At 43.5% G+C, this 17,830-nt stretch overlaps 1 protein-coding gene across 1 annotated transcript; it reads right to left on the bottom strand.

Annotated features, from left to right (window-relative positions):
- Positions 1-254: 254 nt before the first annotated feature.
- On the bottom strand, positions 255-1,465 carry LOC143614346 (protein LIGHT-DEPENDENT SHORT HYPOCOTYLS 4-like). The gene has a single exon (XM_077087814.1). It carries the CDS (start codon positions 934-936, stop codon positions 370-372), a length of 567 nt encoding a protein of 188 aa, XP_076943929.1. The 5' UTR covers positions 937-1,465; the 3' UTR covers positions 255-369.
- Positions 1,466-17,830: the final 16,365 nt, after the last annotated feature.

The raw sequence follows: 17,830 nt of genomic DNA, 5'->3' as shown, positions 1-17,830 counted from the left end.
TAAAAATCACAAATAACTTGCAGTTTAATTAATGACTATTACCAACTGCTTGCATCTTGACTACAAACCTAAGATCATCGAAAAGTAACAAAATCCCACATATATTATCTAGAACCAGTAGACAATGCTAGCAACTAAACTACTGCACTGAAAACCGTGCTTTCCCTTTTTTTCAGTCTTCAATTATTTGAATCATCATAATAGAAGAAACAACATAAAAGCAACACAACAACAACAATAATAATAATAATAATAATAATAATAATAATAATAATAATAATAATAATAATGACCATTTTGGGAAATCACTTTCAAGAAACAGGAGAGTTAATTAATTAGAACTTAGAGGACATATTTCCCTTTTCTTGATCACGAAAGCGGTGGCGGTGGTGGCGGTGACGATGACGGCAGCTGCGGCGGCCTCTTTCGCTTCTTTTTCTCGTAGCTAATCCCTCTTGCTTTAGCTTGAGAATCCCTAACTTCACGTAAATAAAGCCTAACAGCACGAGCACCAAACGGGTTATTCTCCGGCTGCCCTCCGTTTTCCTCATAAGCTGCCCGGAGACGGCCGATGAGTGCATCAAGGCTGCCCCAGGCCTGGCGGAGCGGGCAGGGGCAGAGTGCTGGAGGGTTCGGGTGACCGAAGAATGGGCACATTTGTGTGTGGACTTTTGTCTTGCCAAACTGGTCAAGGTACCTCAGGAACTCAAGAACATGTGCACCACTGCACCTGGAAAGGTTTAACGGTGGGCGGTGGTTGCGGAGGTACTGGCCGAAGGTGTTCCAGTCACGGCGTTTCTGGTTCTCGTAGCGGCTGAGAGTGGTGGCGGTTGGAGAGTTGGTGGAAGACGATGAAGAAGATGTGGTGATGATGGAGTCAACTTCTTGTACTTGGGGAATAACATGATCCATGGTGAAAGAGTGGTATTTTTCCATTTTGATGTGTAACAAGTACAAGAAAGATAGATCTAGCTACTTGAAGCCAATCTAGGGCTATCAATGAAACTGTACTAGATATTGAAAAAAGTTCAAAACCAACCAACAAACCCTAGTTGTGGATGTTTTTTTTTTGCTAGGGTTTGTTCAAGATTCTTGAAGTGGTTAAAGATGAAGATGAAGGATATGTCATGTGGGTGTGGATCGATTTGTGATGGATGAGACTTTAAGCATAAAAAAAGATAGAAAACAGTGAGGATTATGATCAACTGGAGTCACTTGGTTTGTTTTTGCATGTTTTGTTGTTGAAACAGATTGGTATAAACTAGAAATGGGGAGTTAACTTGCATTCTTTTTATCTAGAAAAGGGTATACAGGTGCAAGTACTTGAGAGAGAAGTAGGGAGAGATTGGATAGGTGAGGGTGCAATTGTCCAACAAAAAGTTTTGAAATTAGGGCTTTTGTGGAAATGGAAAAGGTTGATAGTACACCCAGGAGATGATGGATGGTGGGTGGAAAAACAAGTAGACTTGTAGGTCTAAACCATTCATTCAAATATGGTTTATTTTAATCTTTTTTTACTAAAAATATCATGTGTTTTAATCTATCTTATAAAATAATATTTTAATCTTATATACTATTTTTCTTTTATAAAATATGCTACTACAACCAATACGGATTTAGAAGGAATAATGATAGTTTTATGTCATGTTATAGATATATTCTAGCTTATACCTTTAGATATTTGATGTAAAAGATACTCTAATAACAAAGTTGTATAATTAAATAAGCACGGAGGGTGTACAGTTTCATAAAATTGGAAAACGGATGAATTTATATCTCAACTACTCAAGTCAATTCATGTTAAAACAAAATGTCACTCGTGTAGACGTCCTATATATGATTTTCCTAAAACAGATATCGTTCTAAGATCAAACTAAGTTATACTCAACTCCTATAAAAACTAAAACATCTTAACTTTCTCTTACTCTTCTTTGTATAAGTGAGTCTATATTTATTTCATAACCCCCGTAGATTGTCTCGTAAACATGGTTGCACAAACAAATCTTTATATAATTAATATACTCTGGTTCTTAATTAGATAGAATTAACATTGTCCATCTTTGTATAGTTAACTCGGCTATTTGTACAACACAACACAATATTTGTCTTTATACAACAAGCTTTTTAAGAAGAAATCAAGTTATATCTATTTGTTTTCTCAGTAATTACTTGAAAATAGACAGAATTACATAAATTGTCCTTTATGTTTACACCAAATTTCACTAATTGTCCTTTATCTTTAAAATTAACATTCTTTATTCCTTACGTTTATGAATCCAACAGTGTTCGTCCTTTTGCCCTAACTCAGTTAGTTTTTCTCGTTAAGTTTGATCACATGACTTGCACATGAGAACGAATTGGTCATTTTACCACTTATTAAAAAAATTTCCTATAAATATATATACAGATTAATTACTCTCTTTCTTCATCCATCCACCCCAAACCACCATCCACCGGAAAAAAAACCACCACCGCCATCCTCCCCCACCCACCGGAAACCACCACCATCGCCATCCTCCATCACCCCCCGGAGTATTCCATTAAATCAGGCCACCCTTCGACCACCACCATCACCATTGGATGACCACACCGGATTTGGGTTTCTCGCAACTAACAAAACCATAAGGCTTTTCCAATACTGTATAGAATCTGGTTCCAAATCAGCAAGAATAAGAAACACTAAATTTGGGGGAACTAACTGTAAAATACCTTAGGCTATCCGTTCTTGTCTAATACGTCTCGAACTTCAAGCTGATGTTGATCCTAGCCTCCTAAGCTCGATTTGAAGGTACTGATCGGACCCTCGCCGCACTTGAAAAAGCGGACTTCTATCTCCGAAATTCTTTTGCAGCGGCGGCGGTAGTGGTCCTTGAAAAAGCCCTATGGTTTCGTGAGTTTACGCGCGTTTTTCTGGCGAGAAACCCAACCGTTGGTGGATTCCAGCGAGAAGCCCTATGGCGGTATATTCAGGTGGTGGTTACCGGAGGATGGGTTCCGTGGTTGTAGGGTGCCAATATTGGTGGATTCCGATTGTCAAATGGTGGTGTTATATGGAAGGTTGAGACAGTTTGATTTTCAGCCGATTGAGTGGTGCTGGTTGTGGTGACAATTGGCTTTGATGGTGGTGATTGCTAAGATCAAGAAAGAGCAAGTCTGAGAAAAGAAAGAAAGAGTGAAGCTTAGGGTGTACGGTAGGTGGGTGGCATGGTTTAATATTTTATTATTTATTTATTTTAGTTATAAAGATATAATAAGACAGTAATACCCTTCCATGGGGTCAACATGAGTTGACTTAACGAGAATAAATAACTGGGTTAGGGCAAAAGAACGAACAATGTTGGACTCATAAACGTAAAGGATAAAACATGTTAATTTTAAAAATAAAGAACAATGAGTGAAATTTGATGTAAACATAAAGAACAATTTCTGTAATTCTGTCCTTCAAAATATTTCTATTTCCTTAAATAACAGCTCTGCATTTTTTTAATCAAGGATTAATTATTAAAAGTGACTTGTTTTTCTTTTAACTTAAAAATAATTGGATTGAAATTTAGCACTTCTCAACATAATCAATATTTTCTAGAAGTTGCAAATGACAATTTTCCTTATAACTAAATAACTAATAATAGAGGATTTCATTCCCTACCTGATTTAGGTTCGTTTTTACTCAATCATGACACTTCCGGCCAGTACTCTTTTAGGAAATTATGCCTAAACGAGAAAGGTTGACGAATAAGTGAGACCATCCTTGAGCCCAAAAATAAATTGTTAAATCATAGTTTATCACATGTTGGGATTCATAGTTGTCTCTCTCCTACATATGGACATATTTTTTATTTTTAGTTACTAATGATGACATTCAAAGTCGTAATTGCTTATAATAAACAATCTCACTAACCACCTGATTGGGCGTCTTTTTACTCTCCAAATTACTTGCAATTCTTATATTTGAAAATGAGCTTATGTATCAAACGTTAAAAGTACGCGTGTACAAGGAAAGGTGAAGCGGAACCATAAATCACAAACGAGTTAAATGTTGAAGCTTATGTTGCATCGTATTTTATTCGACGGTTCACCAATGGCAACTGAAGAGGTATGTACCCGCCTCAACACCGAGCGAGGCGGGTCAACCCACAAGATATAGACAAGAGGCTTGAAATCAAGACATTATGAAGGCACAAAGCCAAAACCTATGCGCATGGCGCATATCACATATGCTCACGCATATCACATATGCTCATGCATCACATGCTCAGGCATCACATATGCTCACGCGTATCACATGCTCACGCGTATCACATGCTCACGCATATCACATCTGCGCGTGGCGCATCCGCGCGTGGCGCATATCACATGCTTGTGCATATCACATCTGCGCATGAAACATCTGCGCGTGAGAATAAAGAGAAGACATCGCGCATCCTCAGGATAGGCGCATATCACACATGCACATAATCAACCTCGTCCTTATCCAAATTAGGGTAAGGACAACCTTGATTGTGCACGTCAGACAACCTTCCAGAAGGTATCTTTTTAAGGAATAAGAATATGCTGATGTTGACAGCTGCCAATGAAAGGTGGACAACTCAGGAAAACCCATGTGCAACTAACCAATGAAAAAGCACCAGGTGTCCCAAGGACACGTGGCGCGAAGCTATAGGAGGAGGCCAAAAAGGGCCCTAATTGGGTCTGAGCCCAATCATTGGAAACCCTAGCACTATAAATACCACATCAACTCCACAAGGAGAGGTATGCCCTATTACACAGTATTCAGCTATATTAAGCAATACACTCCAATTTCCTTACTCTCAGATTATTATCTTCTCCTACAAACTCTTATTCTCACACCGGAGGGTTACCCCAAAGAGGACCCCTCTGTCCCTTTCTGAGGGGTAAGTTTACGGTGCTGTTCATTTTGTAGGTGGAAGAATCCAGATCCCAGAGAACCATCGGTGAAATAGCATAATCACACCCGAGGAAAGTTGATCGTCTACCAGTGAGTCGATCCACGTTTCTTCATTGGCGCCATCACCTGTTACAACGGCAACAAAATCTCCAGTTCTCTAAAAAATTTTTTTTTTTCACCATGGTTTCTGGTGTTCGTAACGTTGATCAAGTTCTGGAGGATATTGAGCGTGAGGATGTTAATGGGGGACAGCAGTTTCTGAGGGTGCCGCGTGATTCTACACGCACCACCAGTAACCATCCCTTCATCACAACTCCTCATAGCCAGACTGAAACTCCTCCAGACGATCTCACGTTCCAAAATCTTGCCGGCGCGAAACAAAAAGGACCAATGGGTCCAGAAGATGAAACCAATGACCCTAAAGAATGGCTCATAAACGAGCAACGACGTCTAATGGACAAGTACAATGAGCTGGTCAAACACAAAAAGTCAGCCGACTTAACACAAAGGCTAGCGTTTGACAAGCAAACCGTTCATGGAACAAGAAGGGCGCGCGCGCCGGAAGAGGGTCACTCTGTTCACACTGAACACGCTGAGTTTAGTGATGAAGAAGTGCACAGCATAAGGAAGACGCGAGATACTCATGCAGGAGGCTCACAGCTCCCAGCGCACATGAACGTGACGCCTGGAGCCAAAGCCGACATGGATCTGCACACACCGTACAGCCCACCAGTGAGAGGGCAAGTGGACGTAACCACACCGTATAGGCCAGCCATCTTGGTGAAACATTCAAAATTCACTGAGCGCATCGCGAAGGCTCCCATTCAGCACAAAACCAAGATGCCAAGTGGTTTGGGCAAATATGACGGCACAACAGATCCAGATGATTTCTTACAAGGTTTTTACAACACTGGAAACCTAGAAAGCTGGACGATGCCAACATGGTGTCACATGTTTGCTCGCTGCCTCAAGGGCGCGGCGCGTGTCTGGTTTGAGAGTTTGCCGACTGGGCAGATCGATGGGTTCGAGGAACTATTGGAAAAGTTCCAAGCTCACTTCGTACAGCAGCGCAGACACACGCGCGACCCTGATGACATCATGCACTGTGTGCGCAGGAATGATGAAACGATTGAAGACTACATAACTCGTTTCAATCAGGAGTCTCTGGCAACCGGAGGTATCACTGAGCAACTCTTGCGCGTGGCCTTTATACAAGGCGCGCGCAGTGATCAACTCCGCCGAGCTCTCGTAAGCAGAGATGGCATGCCAACCACTTGGGCCAAGCTAATGGAAGCATCGCGAGTCTTCGCGAGAAATGAAAAACAAATTGCCCAAGATAGGGCAAGAGAAAGAGGGCATCAAGCTGAGACACCGCGCAGCAACGAAAGAAGGGGCAAACAGAACTCTGTATGGTCCAGGTTGCAACCAACCAGTTTTTCTCCCGCAGAAAAGCAGGCGCAACCAAGTTCACCTCAGCCCCAAAAAGACATTCGTAATCGCGGAGAAGGTGATAAGAGGGAAGGCGGCAGAGATCCTAACAGACCTCTGCCAAGAATATGGACTCCCCTCACTAAAACGCCTTCACAAGTGTTAAGCACTGAGAATGTCCAGTTTAAAAGCCCCAAGCCACTACACTACAAGGGACCATCAAACAGTGGCAAGTACTGTGAGTTTCACAAGTCCACAGGACACAACACTGATGCATGCCACCACTTGAAGGATGCAATTGAAAAATATGTGAAATCAGGCAAGCTGGCTCACCTGGTGAAAAACTCAAGACCAGAAAATGAACAACCAGAAGGAGCCTCTGCCAGCAAAAGGTTCAAAAGAATCTGTGTAGCCGAGGGAGGAAGGCAAGGGCAAAATTCAAGAAAGAGAAGCGCGCAAGTCCAAGGAGATTGGCGCGAGCAACAAGTAATCTTCCCAAGAATCAGGGGAGGCCCTTCTATCAGCAGTCCTCTTGTCATCACTACACACATTGCTCATTATGAAGTGTCAAAAGTCCTGGTGGACACTGGCAGCGAATCAGACATCATGTATGAGCAATGTTTCAGGAAGTTGGATCCGGCAGACCAAGCAAGGCTCGAAATTGTGAATGCACCAATCTCTGGTGTTTCAAATGAAATCATTCATCCCCTAGGTCAAATACAATTTGAGCTAACTATGGGGGATGAGAAACACAAGCGAGCCGAAGTTGTCAACTTCTTGGTCTTGCCCACCACTTCATGCCACAATATGATCTTGGGTAGGGGAACGATTGCCCAATTCAACGCCATACCGTCGCCAGCGCACGGCGCGTTGGGGTTCCCAACACCAACAGGTGTAACTTTTGTATACCGAGATCATTTGTGTGCAGTGACAAGTACACCACGGGAAGGGAGAATGAAACTTCCAATGGCAGACAACGCGCCAGAGGAATGGATTCTCAACCCAAAATTCCCAGAGCAGACAATCATAATTGGCGCTACGATATCAGACGACACGAGGTTGAGAATGAAAAGATTGCTCACAGCATATATGTCGGTCTTCGCGTGGCAACACTCTGATATGACTGGGGTTCCGCGAGACCTGGCGCAACATTCTCTCAACACGTTCAAGTCTGTAGAGCCAATTGTTCAAAAGAAGAGAGTCATGGGGGATGAGAAGGCGAGGGCCATGAATGAGCAAGTTGAGGATCTACTGCGCGCAAACATCATCCGCCCGATACGATACCAGACATGGGTAGCCAATCCTGTGATGGTAAAGAAAAGTAATGGGTCGTGGAGGATGTGCATTGACTTCAAGGACCTCAACAAAGCATGCCCAAAAGATTGTTACCCCCTCCCAAACATCGACGCAAAGGTGGACTCCGTGGCGCCATTCAAGCTCAAATGCTTCCTGGATGCCTACAAGGGCTATCACCAGATTCAAATGGCACCACAAGACGAGGACAAGACCGCCTTCAGAACCGACAAGGGTGTTTTTTGTTACACAAAAATGCCCTTTGGTTTGAAGAATGCGGGAGCCACCTACCAAAGACTTATGGATGCTGTTTTCAACGAGCAAATTGGAAGAAACCTAGAAGTCTACGTGGATGATTTGGTGATCAAAAGCAGGGAGGAAAAACAAATGCTCAAAGACATCGAAGAAACCCTTGGGCGCCTAAAGGAAGTTAACATGAAGCTCAATCCGAGTAAATGCACTTTCGGCGTACAAGAGGGAAAATTTCTAGGTGTAATGGTCACCAAGGATGGTTTCAAGGTGAACCCAGAAAAGGTGGAGGCCATCCTTGACATGCCCTCGCCATCCACCATGAAAGAAGTCCAGAAGCTGAATGGTAGATTGGTATCAATCAACAGGTTCCTAGCGAACCATGCAATCAAATCTACCCCATTTGTCAACACATTGAGAAATTGCTTAAAGAAAAGCCAATTCAAATGGACTTCTGAGGCCGAGCAAGCTTTCAGTGAGATAAAAGAATGTTTGATAAATCTGCCCGCCCTCACAGCTCCGCTTCCTGGTGAAACTTTGACATTGTACTTATCAGCAGGAGAGCGCGCCATCGGCGCAGTATTGTTGGTGGATCGCAAGGGAATCCAAACGCCAATATACTATGTGAGTCGGGTGCTGACAGACCCTGAGACGCGCTACTCCATCATGGAAAAGTTAGTTCTGTCACAAACACACGCGTCGCGCAAGCTTCATAGATATTTCAATGGTCATCCTATTGAAGTTCTGACTGGTTACAACATCCAGCAAGTCTTGCGGCGCCCCGCGCTCTCAGGAAGGCTGACAAAATGGGCGCTGGAATTAGGAGAACACACGATCGCCTGTAAGCCCCGTCCAGCAATAAAGGGACAAGTTTTAGCTGATTTCATCGCAGAAATCCCCGAAGGAAAAATTGAAGAGGCTCAGCGCGAGGTAGACCCTCCGCGAGCCAATGATGAAGAAAATGTTTGGAGTTTGTTCACTGACGGAGCTTCAAACAACGAAGGGTCCGGCGCAGGCCTCAAGCTGGTGGATCCAGAGAATCATGAATATACTTACGCCATCAGGTTGGACTTCAAAAGCACCAACAATGAAGCTGAGTATGAAGCCCTGCTGGCTGGCCTGCGCATCGCGCACAAATTCGGAGTTAAAAAGCTAGAGGCCCATGTTGATTCATACTTGGTAGCAGCACAGGTCAATGGCCTTTATGATGCCAAGGAGAATACCATGCCTCTGTATCTAGAGCAGGCGAAAAAGCTCATCGAGCAATTTGACTGCTTCAGAATCATACATATTCCGTGTCACACCCTCAAAATCCACTAACGGAGTTTTACCGTCAGAGGGTGTGAACTGGCAGGATCGGAATCATTAGTTATAACCAAACCAAAGAAAACGTTTAAATGAAAAATAAGTGCGGAAGCGTAAAACCTTAATTCAAAAGTTGCGTCACGCAGGACGACTTAAAACCAAATGTAACTGTTAAAATTAAGTTTGCAGAATAAAAATGTTTTCATTAATGCATGCTCCTAAACCGCGCGCCCGCCTCGGCTACCTGAGAATAACATACTAAAAGGGGTCAACACGAGGTTGGTGAGTTCACAGGTTATATAAGACAAATCGTTTAGCGTTTGAGTTCAGCGTTTTCGTTAAGTGTTTTGCGTAACCACGTTACGGCGTTTAAAAGTTTTGCGTAACCACGTTACGGCGTTTAAGTGTGTAACCACGTTACAGCGTTTAAGTGTGTAACCACGTTACAGCGTTTAAGTGTGTAACCACGTTACAGCGTTTAAGTGTTACCAGATAATGTTATGTCAAATTATATATCGATAGGTAGCTAATCTATACAACAAGTATTACTAAGTGGTTCGAGACCGAAGCTGACTGTTTATCAAGTGCCCGTCACCAGGTCAACCCAGACCATGGTAAGTGTTAGCCAAAAATTACACCCACTCAACCTCCAGTTGAGCTTAGCGTCGGGTGGGGTTTGTCAAACCCAGTAGTACTACTCAACAGTGACTCGCTATTCCAAATATTAACCGGTTCGATGCGTGGGACTTCAAGGGTTACGTGCCGCTTAGCCTCTACAAGTGATATATATAATTTATAACAAAATCTTAAATATGTGTTTATCTCAAAAATGCGTTTATCGGAGTATGTTATCTCCCCCAGGTGAAAAACGTTTGAAAACAGTTCAAAGAGCGGGGTAAGTGAACTCACTGTTTGCGAAGAATATTCCAAATTAGATCACCGAGTGATGCGCGTCGTAGAAAACTCTCTAGCGTTCTAAAATAACAAAGAGATTTTCTAAGTATCGGAACGTTTAACGAGTCTCTAGACTCGGCACATAATACCTATGCACGTATCATGTTTCGTGTTTCGTTTGTGAACCGTGTGTGATTTAAACAAGTACAATTGTGATACGATACACGAGTGAGCAATTACTTTCGTGTCATGTATTAATAACATACTTACAAGCAATTATTCCCGTAAGGGCATTTTGGTCAACAAACAAAGACTAACTAACCATTATTCCCCATAAGGGCAATTTGGTCAATTCATGGCAATCAAACTAGCAACTATTCCCCGCAAGGGTATTTTGGTCAAAATACAACAATTATATAAAAACTATCATATTTCATGCATTTCTACACAACTCAGCAGCTAGTTTCATTGTGACAGAATTTCTACTTGAAAGATTGTACTATTTCACCGATCATATCATCTCAATTAATTCACCAAAAATCACCACTGAAACATACATGTCTTAGGTTTCCAGAACATATTTTATATTATTTTTATTCCATATAGATTTCTCATAATGATCAAAACACTACAGTAAACTCATATCAGTCAGATTCATGCACAACAGAATGTTATTTGCAATTCCCGGTAAACGAAAAATCCAATAAATGCAAGACCACTTGGGTTTGGTTCCTAACTCAGTGAGTCAACTTCCAGAAGTGGAACCAACCCAATTGGCCTCGTAGTTCATGAGATATAGAATTTACAATATAACCTAACAGCAGGTCTAACAGCTCAGCTTTGCATCACGTTTTTGTAAAATCATAAAAGTATACTTCCACTTATCCAAAAATTACGAATTTATACTTTATAGAAACTAGACTCAACCTAGTTTACTGCAGTAACCACAATCTCAATCAATTTTCACGTTTACACTTCGTTACAGTCAGTTAAACATCGTATATACATTCTGTCCAGAATCTGTTCACATCAAAACTCAACATAATCACAACCTATGAACTATCATGCATCCACATAACCCTCTAGACACTATAACTACTATCCATGCATATCAATCACACCATACATACAAGATTAGGGTTTGTGATCTAATCCAAATCAAAGACAACAATGAATCATGCAACAACATCAATCTAGTTATCAATCTATTATGCAACTAACAAGAATCATATTGATCACATACATACATATAATCGGCTGAGTTAGGGTTTACATACAACCCATTAAACATCAAAATTACACAACAAAGAGGTAAGAGATGATCAAGTATACCTTCCTAGCACCTAGTTCTTGGATTAATCTCTTGATTGATGTGTGTGTGTGTGATGAAGGTGGACGGCAGCCGTGGAGAGGGAACAAGAGAGAGCCGATTTAGGGTTGTAGGTTAATAATAAGTTAGGGTTTGTTTATTAGTGATGTATTTATAATAATACAAGTTACACTCTAGTCCCTCTTCTTTCCAAGTGTTGTTTTTCTAGAACATTCCATCATACTTGCCCAATAAGTTAACATGACCATAGTTTTATCACATAGCACATAATCCTAACACATAATAATCACATAATTATTGTTTTTACGTTTATCGTTTATTTATCAATCGTTTGCGTCAACTCGTTTGCGTTTCGGTGCAAATCCCGAAAGACTACACATGTAGTAAGTGTTACGCGTCATTTAAACCCTAGTTTAAATGTAATGAAGTGTACGTTATAGATTCAACGATCTTAAAGTTTGAATTGACGGAGTTGAGTTAACGGAGTTAACCTGAAATTGACGATTGTCACATCATTCCCATGTTAAAGAATTTTCGTCCCGAAAATTTGAGTCAAGTCGTGATGAGAGTCTGAAAGAGTAAGAAGAAAAATTTTCAGTTTGTCATATCATCCCCTAGTAAAAAGAAATTTCGTCCCGAAATTTAATTCATACCTTCGGTGATGTTTGACGGTTTGCCGGGTTTCGCGGTTTTCGGTGTTTGGTTAGCCCTTCAAAAAGGTGAGGATACTTTTTCATCATTTGATCCTCGCGTTCCCACGTGAACTCCGGTCCACGTCTCGAGTTCCAACGAACCTTAACGATTGGAATTTTGCTGTGTTTGAGTGTTTTGGTTTCCCAATCCAAAACTTCGACTGGTTCCTCAATGAACCGTAACTGTTCATCAACTTGCAGTTCCTCCAAAGGGACTACTTGGGTTTCATCAGATAGGCATTTCTTCAAATTTGATACGTGGAATACATCGTGTACGCCACTGAGTTCTGTTGGTAGGTCCAGTCGGTACGCCACCGGACCAATGCGCTCAGTTATCTGGTACGGACCAACATACCGTGGGTTGAGTTTGTTTCGCTTACCAAAGCGAACTACACCTTTCCAAGGTGAGACTTTGAGTAACACCCGATCGTTCACTTTAAATTCGAGAGGTTTTCGGCGCTTGTCGGCGTAACTCTTTTGGCGATCCCGTGCTGCTGCCATGCGATTTCGGATTTGAACAATCTTTTCCGAGGTTTCGAGTACCAGTTCTGGACCAGTGATTTGGCTGTCACCCACCTCTGCCCAGCAGAGTGGTGATCGACACTTCCGTCCGTACAGCGCTTCAAACGGCGCTGCCTTAATACTTGCGTGGTAGCTGTTATTATACGAAAACTCTACCAAGGGTAAGTGGGGTTCCCAACTTTTTCCGAAATCTAAAACGCATGCACGCAACATATCCTCCAGGGTCTGAATAGTCCGTTCACTTTGCCCATCCGTCTGAGGATGGTATGCTGTACTCATATCGAGACGTGTGCCCAGTGCGCTTTGCAGCGACTTCCAAAAGTGTGAGGTAAAACGAGAATCTCGATCGGAAATGATCGAGACAGGCACTCCGTGTCTAGACACCACTTCTTTCATGTATACTCGAGTCAGTCTTTCCATTTTGTCCGTTTCCTTAATCGCTAGGAAATGTGCCGATTTAGTCAACCGGTCAACGATCACCCAGATGGTATCGCATCCCGTCGGTGTCTTAGGCAAACCCGTAATAAAATCCATTGAGATGTGCTCCCATTTCCACATTGGGAGTTCCGGTTGTTGCAGTAGACCAGATGGTTTCTGGTATTCAATCTTGACTCTGGCACAAGTCAAGCATTTGCTCACGTAGGTGGCAATGTCGGCTTTCATGTTCGGCCACCAGTAAAGTGCCTTTAAATCATGATACATTTTATCTGAGCCAGGGTGGATAGAATATCGGGACTTGTGAGCTTCGTCCATCACTAGAGTTCTCAACTCTCCGTATCGTGGAACCCAAATCCGGTTCTCAAAATATCGGACCCCGTCCGATCTGGTTTCAAGTTGCTTGTTCATGCCCCGCATGAGTTCCGATGGAAGATTTTCATCTTTCAAAGCTTCCAGTTGCGCATCGCGAATCTGATCGGGTAAGCTGGCATGAATCGTAAGTTGCAATGCTCTTACTCGTCTGGGTTTTTCTGTTTCTTTTCTGCTGAGGGCGTCGGCCACCACATTGGCCTTGCCAGGGTGGTACTTGATGGCACAATCATAATCTTTAAGCAGCTCGACCCAACGACGCTGTCGCATGTTCAGCTCTTTCTGATCGTAGATATGTTGGAGACTCTTGTGGTCGGTGTAAATGGTAAACTTGGTACCGTACAAGTAATGCCTCCATATCTTAAGAGCAAACACCACAGCTCCGAGTTCCAAATCATGGGTCGTGTAGTTCTTCTCGTGAACCCGTAGTTGTCTAGAGGCGTAGGCTATAACCTTCTCGAGTTGCATCAGCACACAACCGAGACCTTGTATAGATGCGTCACAGTGTACCTCAAAATTTTCTGTTCCCTCGGGGAGGGCTAAAATAGGGGCGCTACAAAGCTTGGTTTTCAACAGTTGGAAAGCGGATTCTTGCGCGTCACCCCAGTTGTACTTAGTGCCCTTGTGAGTCAAAGCGGTGAGGGGTTGAGCAATCTTTGAAAATCCCTCGATGAAACGCCGATAGTAGCCGGCCAGTCCTAGGAATTGTCGCACTTCAGTCGGAGTCTTAGGTGCTTCCCAGTTTTTGATGGCCTCTACCTTACCAGGATCGACATGGATACCATTCTCGTTGATCACATGTCCTAAAAAGTGAACCTCGCGAAGCCAAAATTCACATTTCGAGACTTTAGCATACAGTTGTTCCTTCTTCAGTAGTTCCAGAATTATCCTTAAGTGCTCTTCGTGGTCAGTCTCGTTCTTGGAGTAGACAAGAATATCATCGATGAAAACAATCACGAACTTGTCGAGGTACGCCTTGCATACTCGATTCATGAGATCCATAAATACGGCTGGCGCGTTGGTTAGGCCAAAAGGCATAACCGAGAACTCGTAGTGACCATACCGTGTTCTGAAAGCCGTCTTTGAAATATCTTCTTCGCGCACTCTCAACTGGTGGTAACCGGATCGTAGATCGATCTTCGAGTAGTAACTCGATCCCTGAAGCTGGTCAAATAAATCATCAATTCGGGGTAAAGGATAACGGTTCTTGACCGTCACCTTGTTCAACTCCCGGTAGTCGATGCACATCCGAAAAGTCCCGTCTTTCTTTCGAACAAACAAGACAGGGGCTCCCCATGGCGATGAGCTAGGTCGGATAAAACCCTTATCCAACAAATCTTGCAACTGAGTGGACAACTCCTGAAGTTCCGCCGGTGCGAGTCGATACGGGGCTCGTGCTATGGGTGCTGCACCGGGTGTCAACTCGATTTGGAATTCGACTTGACGAATAGGAGGGAGTCCGGGCAAATCCTCCGGGAAAACTTCCGGAAAGTCTCGCACAACCGGTATGTCTTCAATTCGTTTCTCCTCCGCGGGTTTCTCAACAATCTGCGCCAAAATTGCCGGATGACCCTTTCGTAGATACTTCTGTGCTTTCATAAGGGTGATGATGCTGTTGGTCATGCCGCTTCTCTCGCCTCGGACCGAAATGATCTCGCCGGAAGGGGTGGTAATATGGACTATTTTATCATGGCATATAATCTCCGCTCGGTTCTCGGATAACCAGTCCATGCCGACAACGACATCGAAACTACTAAGCGTAAAAGGAATAAGGTCGATGTCAAAAACATGACCTGACAGTTTCAACTTACATCCCGCAAGTATATGAGTTGTTACTACAGTTTTACCATTAGCTAATTCAACAGGAAACTTAGCGTCTAACGGGGTTGGAGTAAGGTCTAAAAGTTGGCTAAAGGCTTTCGACACAAAACTCCTATCAGCTCCAGTGTCAAACAAAATAGAAGCAAAATAATCGTTTACAGGGAACTTACCGGACACCACATGCGGATCATTGCGGGCTTGACCCGATCCAATCACAAACGCTCTTCCTTTGCCATTTCCTCCACCGTTACTGCCACTTCCATTGCCCCCATTGTTGTCATTATGTTTCAGCTTGGGGCAATCCTTCCGGAAATGACCTTCCTGTCCACATTCAAAACATCCCTTAGTCATCATCGGTGGCTTAGGAGCACCCTTCGCCGCAAGGTCAACTCTACATTCCTTCGCTTGGTGACCTATCTTTCCGCATCTTTGACACTTGACACGGTCACACTGACCAACATGATGAAAGTTGCACCTGTTGCACTTTGGATATTTCCCAGCATATCCGCTCGAAACCTGCCCGCTACCGTCGTTGTTGTTGTTGTTGTGATTCTGAGTATTGAAACTCCGAGTAAATTCGGGCTTACGGTAGTGGTGTTGCGGTGGGAGGTTTGAGGATGAAGTTCTGGTGTTGTCAAACTTTCTCTTCCCGCTGTTCGGGTTGCTGTTGTTGTTACTGTTGCTGACGTGGTCATTACTCGGGTTGTCACGGGCTTTAACAGTCGAACCCCTCGGTGGTAACGCACCCTGGGTCACAGCCTGATCCGTCAGTTTGTGAGCCAAACGGATCGCTTGTTGGATCGTGGCTGGTCTGGAAGACGTCACCATACCCTGAATCTGTGGTGCTAACCCATCAATGTACATCTCTATTCTCTTGCTCGGCGGATCCACCATCCGCGGACACATCACAGCCAACTCGTGCGAACGAGTAGTGTAGGCTTCGATTTTCGAACCCACCATCTTCAGTGACCAAAATTCTGATTCTAACTTCGAAATTTCTTCCCTCGGACAGTACTCCTCTCCCATCATGTTCTTGAACTCCTCCCAGTTCATTGCGTTAGCCAGTTCCAATCCAAGGATCTGCACATTTGTACATCGTCTGTGGACACCTCTGAGTGTGCCTCCTCCTCAGCCGGTTCTTCCTCCGGTTCTTCTTCGGGTTCCTCCTCGGGATCTTCCTCAGGTTCCTCCTCAGGCTCCTCTTCTGGATCTGCCTCAGGCTCGGCCTCAGGCTCTGCCTCAGGTTCGGCCTCAGGTTCTGCTGCGTTCTGAGCAAGTTGCATTTGTAAGTCATCGCAACGCTCTAGAGCTATCTCGGTTCGGGTCCTTGCTTCTTGGAGTTGCTCTTTCAAGTCTATCATTTCGGCTTGCATCTTCATCATAACCTTCGTTTGTTGATCACTAGCCCCTTGCATATCCTTCATTGCCGCCGCCATGCGGGCAACCTCCTCCTTATTCTCGGTTTCGTCTTTTAACAATCTGGAAACGTTCTCTCTCGTGTAGCGCATGTAACCCACATCACGCTCCAAACAAGAAACGACAGCTGCGAGAACTCGCTCTACAGGTTCGGTTATGGGTGGTAGGGTGTTGGGATAAGCAGGGTGGTTCGGGTGTGGCAATGGGGGAACTTGTTCACGGTAGACCATACGTCTGATCATGTTGGGGTACCATTCCCAGCTAACGTTGTTTTCGTAAAGGCTTCCGGATAGGCGGTACCTCTTCGGTGCGGGAGCTGCGAGTTCCGGGACTACGCGGGGTGGCGAGGCGGTAGGTAACTGAGGTTCCTTCCCGTGAGCATGCGTCACCGAATCGGATGATGATGAGGGTGGCGTCGACATTCCTACAGGTAAGCCGGGTATATGCGCGCGTATGAGTGAAGGAGATAAGGAAATAAGATTTCAAGACTACACAAACCTATGCAGTGCGTATCATTATAACTAATGGGTCGTCGCGGTTATAGTCTAGTATGCATGCAGCTTCTAGTTCGCTATAACCAATGGCTCTGATACCAATCTGTCACACCCTCAAAATCCACTAACGGAGTTTTACCGTCAGAGGGTGTGAACTGGCAGGATCGGAATCATTAGTTATAACCAAACCAAAGAAAACGTTTAAATGAAAAATAAGTGCGGAAGCGTAAAACCTTAATTCAAAAGTTGCGTCACGCAGGACGACTTAAAACCAAATGTAACTGTTAAAATTAAGTTTGCAGAATAAAAATGTTTTCATTAATGCATGCTCCTAAACCGCGCGCCCGCCTCGGCTACCTGAGAATAACATACTAAAAGGGGTCAACACGAGGTTGGTGAGTTCACAGGTTATATAAGACAAATCGTTTAGCGTTTGAGTTCAGCGTTTTCGTTAAGTGTTTTGCGTAACCACGTTACGGCGTTTAAAAGTTTTGCGTAACCACGTTACGGCGTTTAAGTGTGTAACCACGTTACAGCGTTTAAGTGTGTAACCACGTTACAGCGTTTAAGTGTGTAACCACGTTACAGCGTTTAAGTGTTACCAGATAATGTTATGTCAAATTATATATCGATAGGTAGCTAATCTATACAACAAGTATTACTAAGTGGTTCG

This window comes from Bidens hawaiensis, unplaced genomic scaffold, assembly GCF_021521415.1.
Source record: "Bidens hawaiensis isolate Kalapana, Puna unplaced genomic scaffold, B.hawaiensis_p1.1 tig00002273_1, whole genome shotgun sequence".
NCBI lineage: Eukaryota > Viridiplantae > Streptophyta > Magnoliopsida > Asterales > Asteraceae > Bidens > Bidens hawaiensis.
This window is presented reverse-complemented; position numbering and strand designations above follow the sequence as displayed.

Bases quoted from the DNA above. Each gene is read 5' to 3' on its own strand.
- LOC143614346 (XM_077087814.1), bottom strand. From the start codon at position 936: ATGGAAAAATACCACTCTTTCACCATGGATCATGTTATTCCCCAAGTA.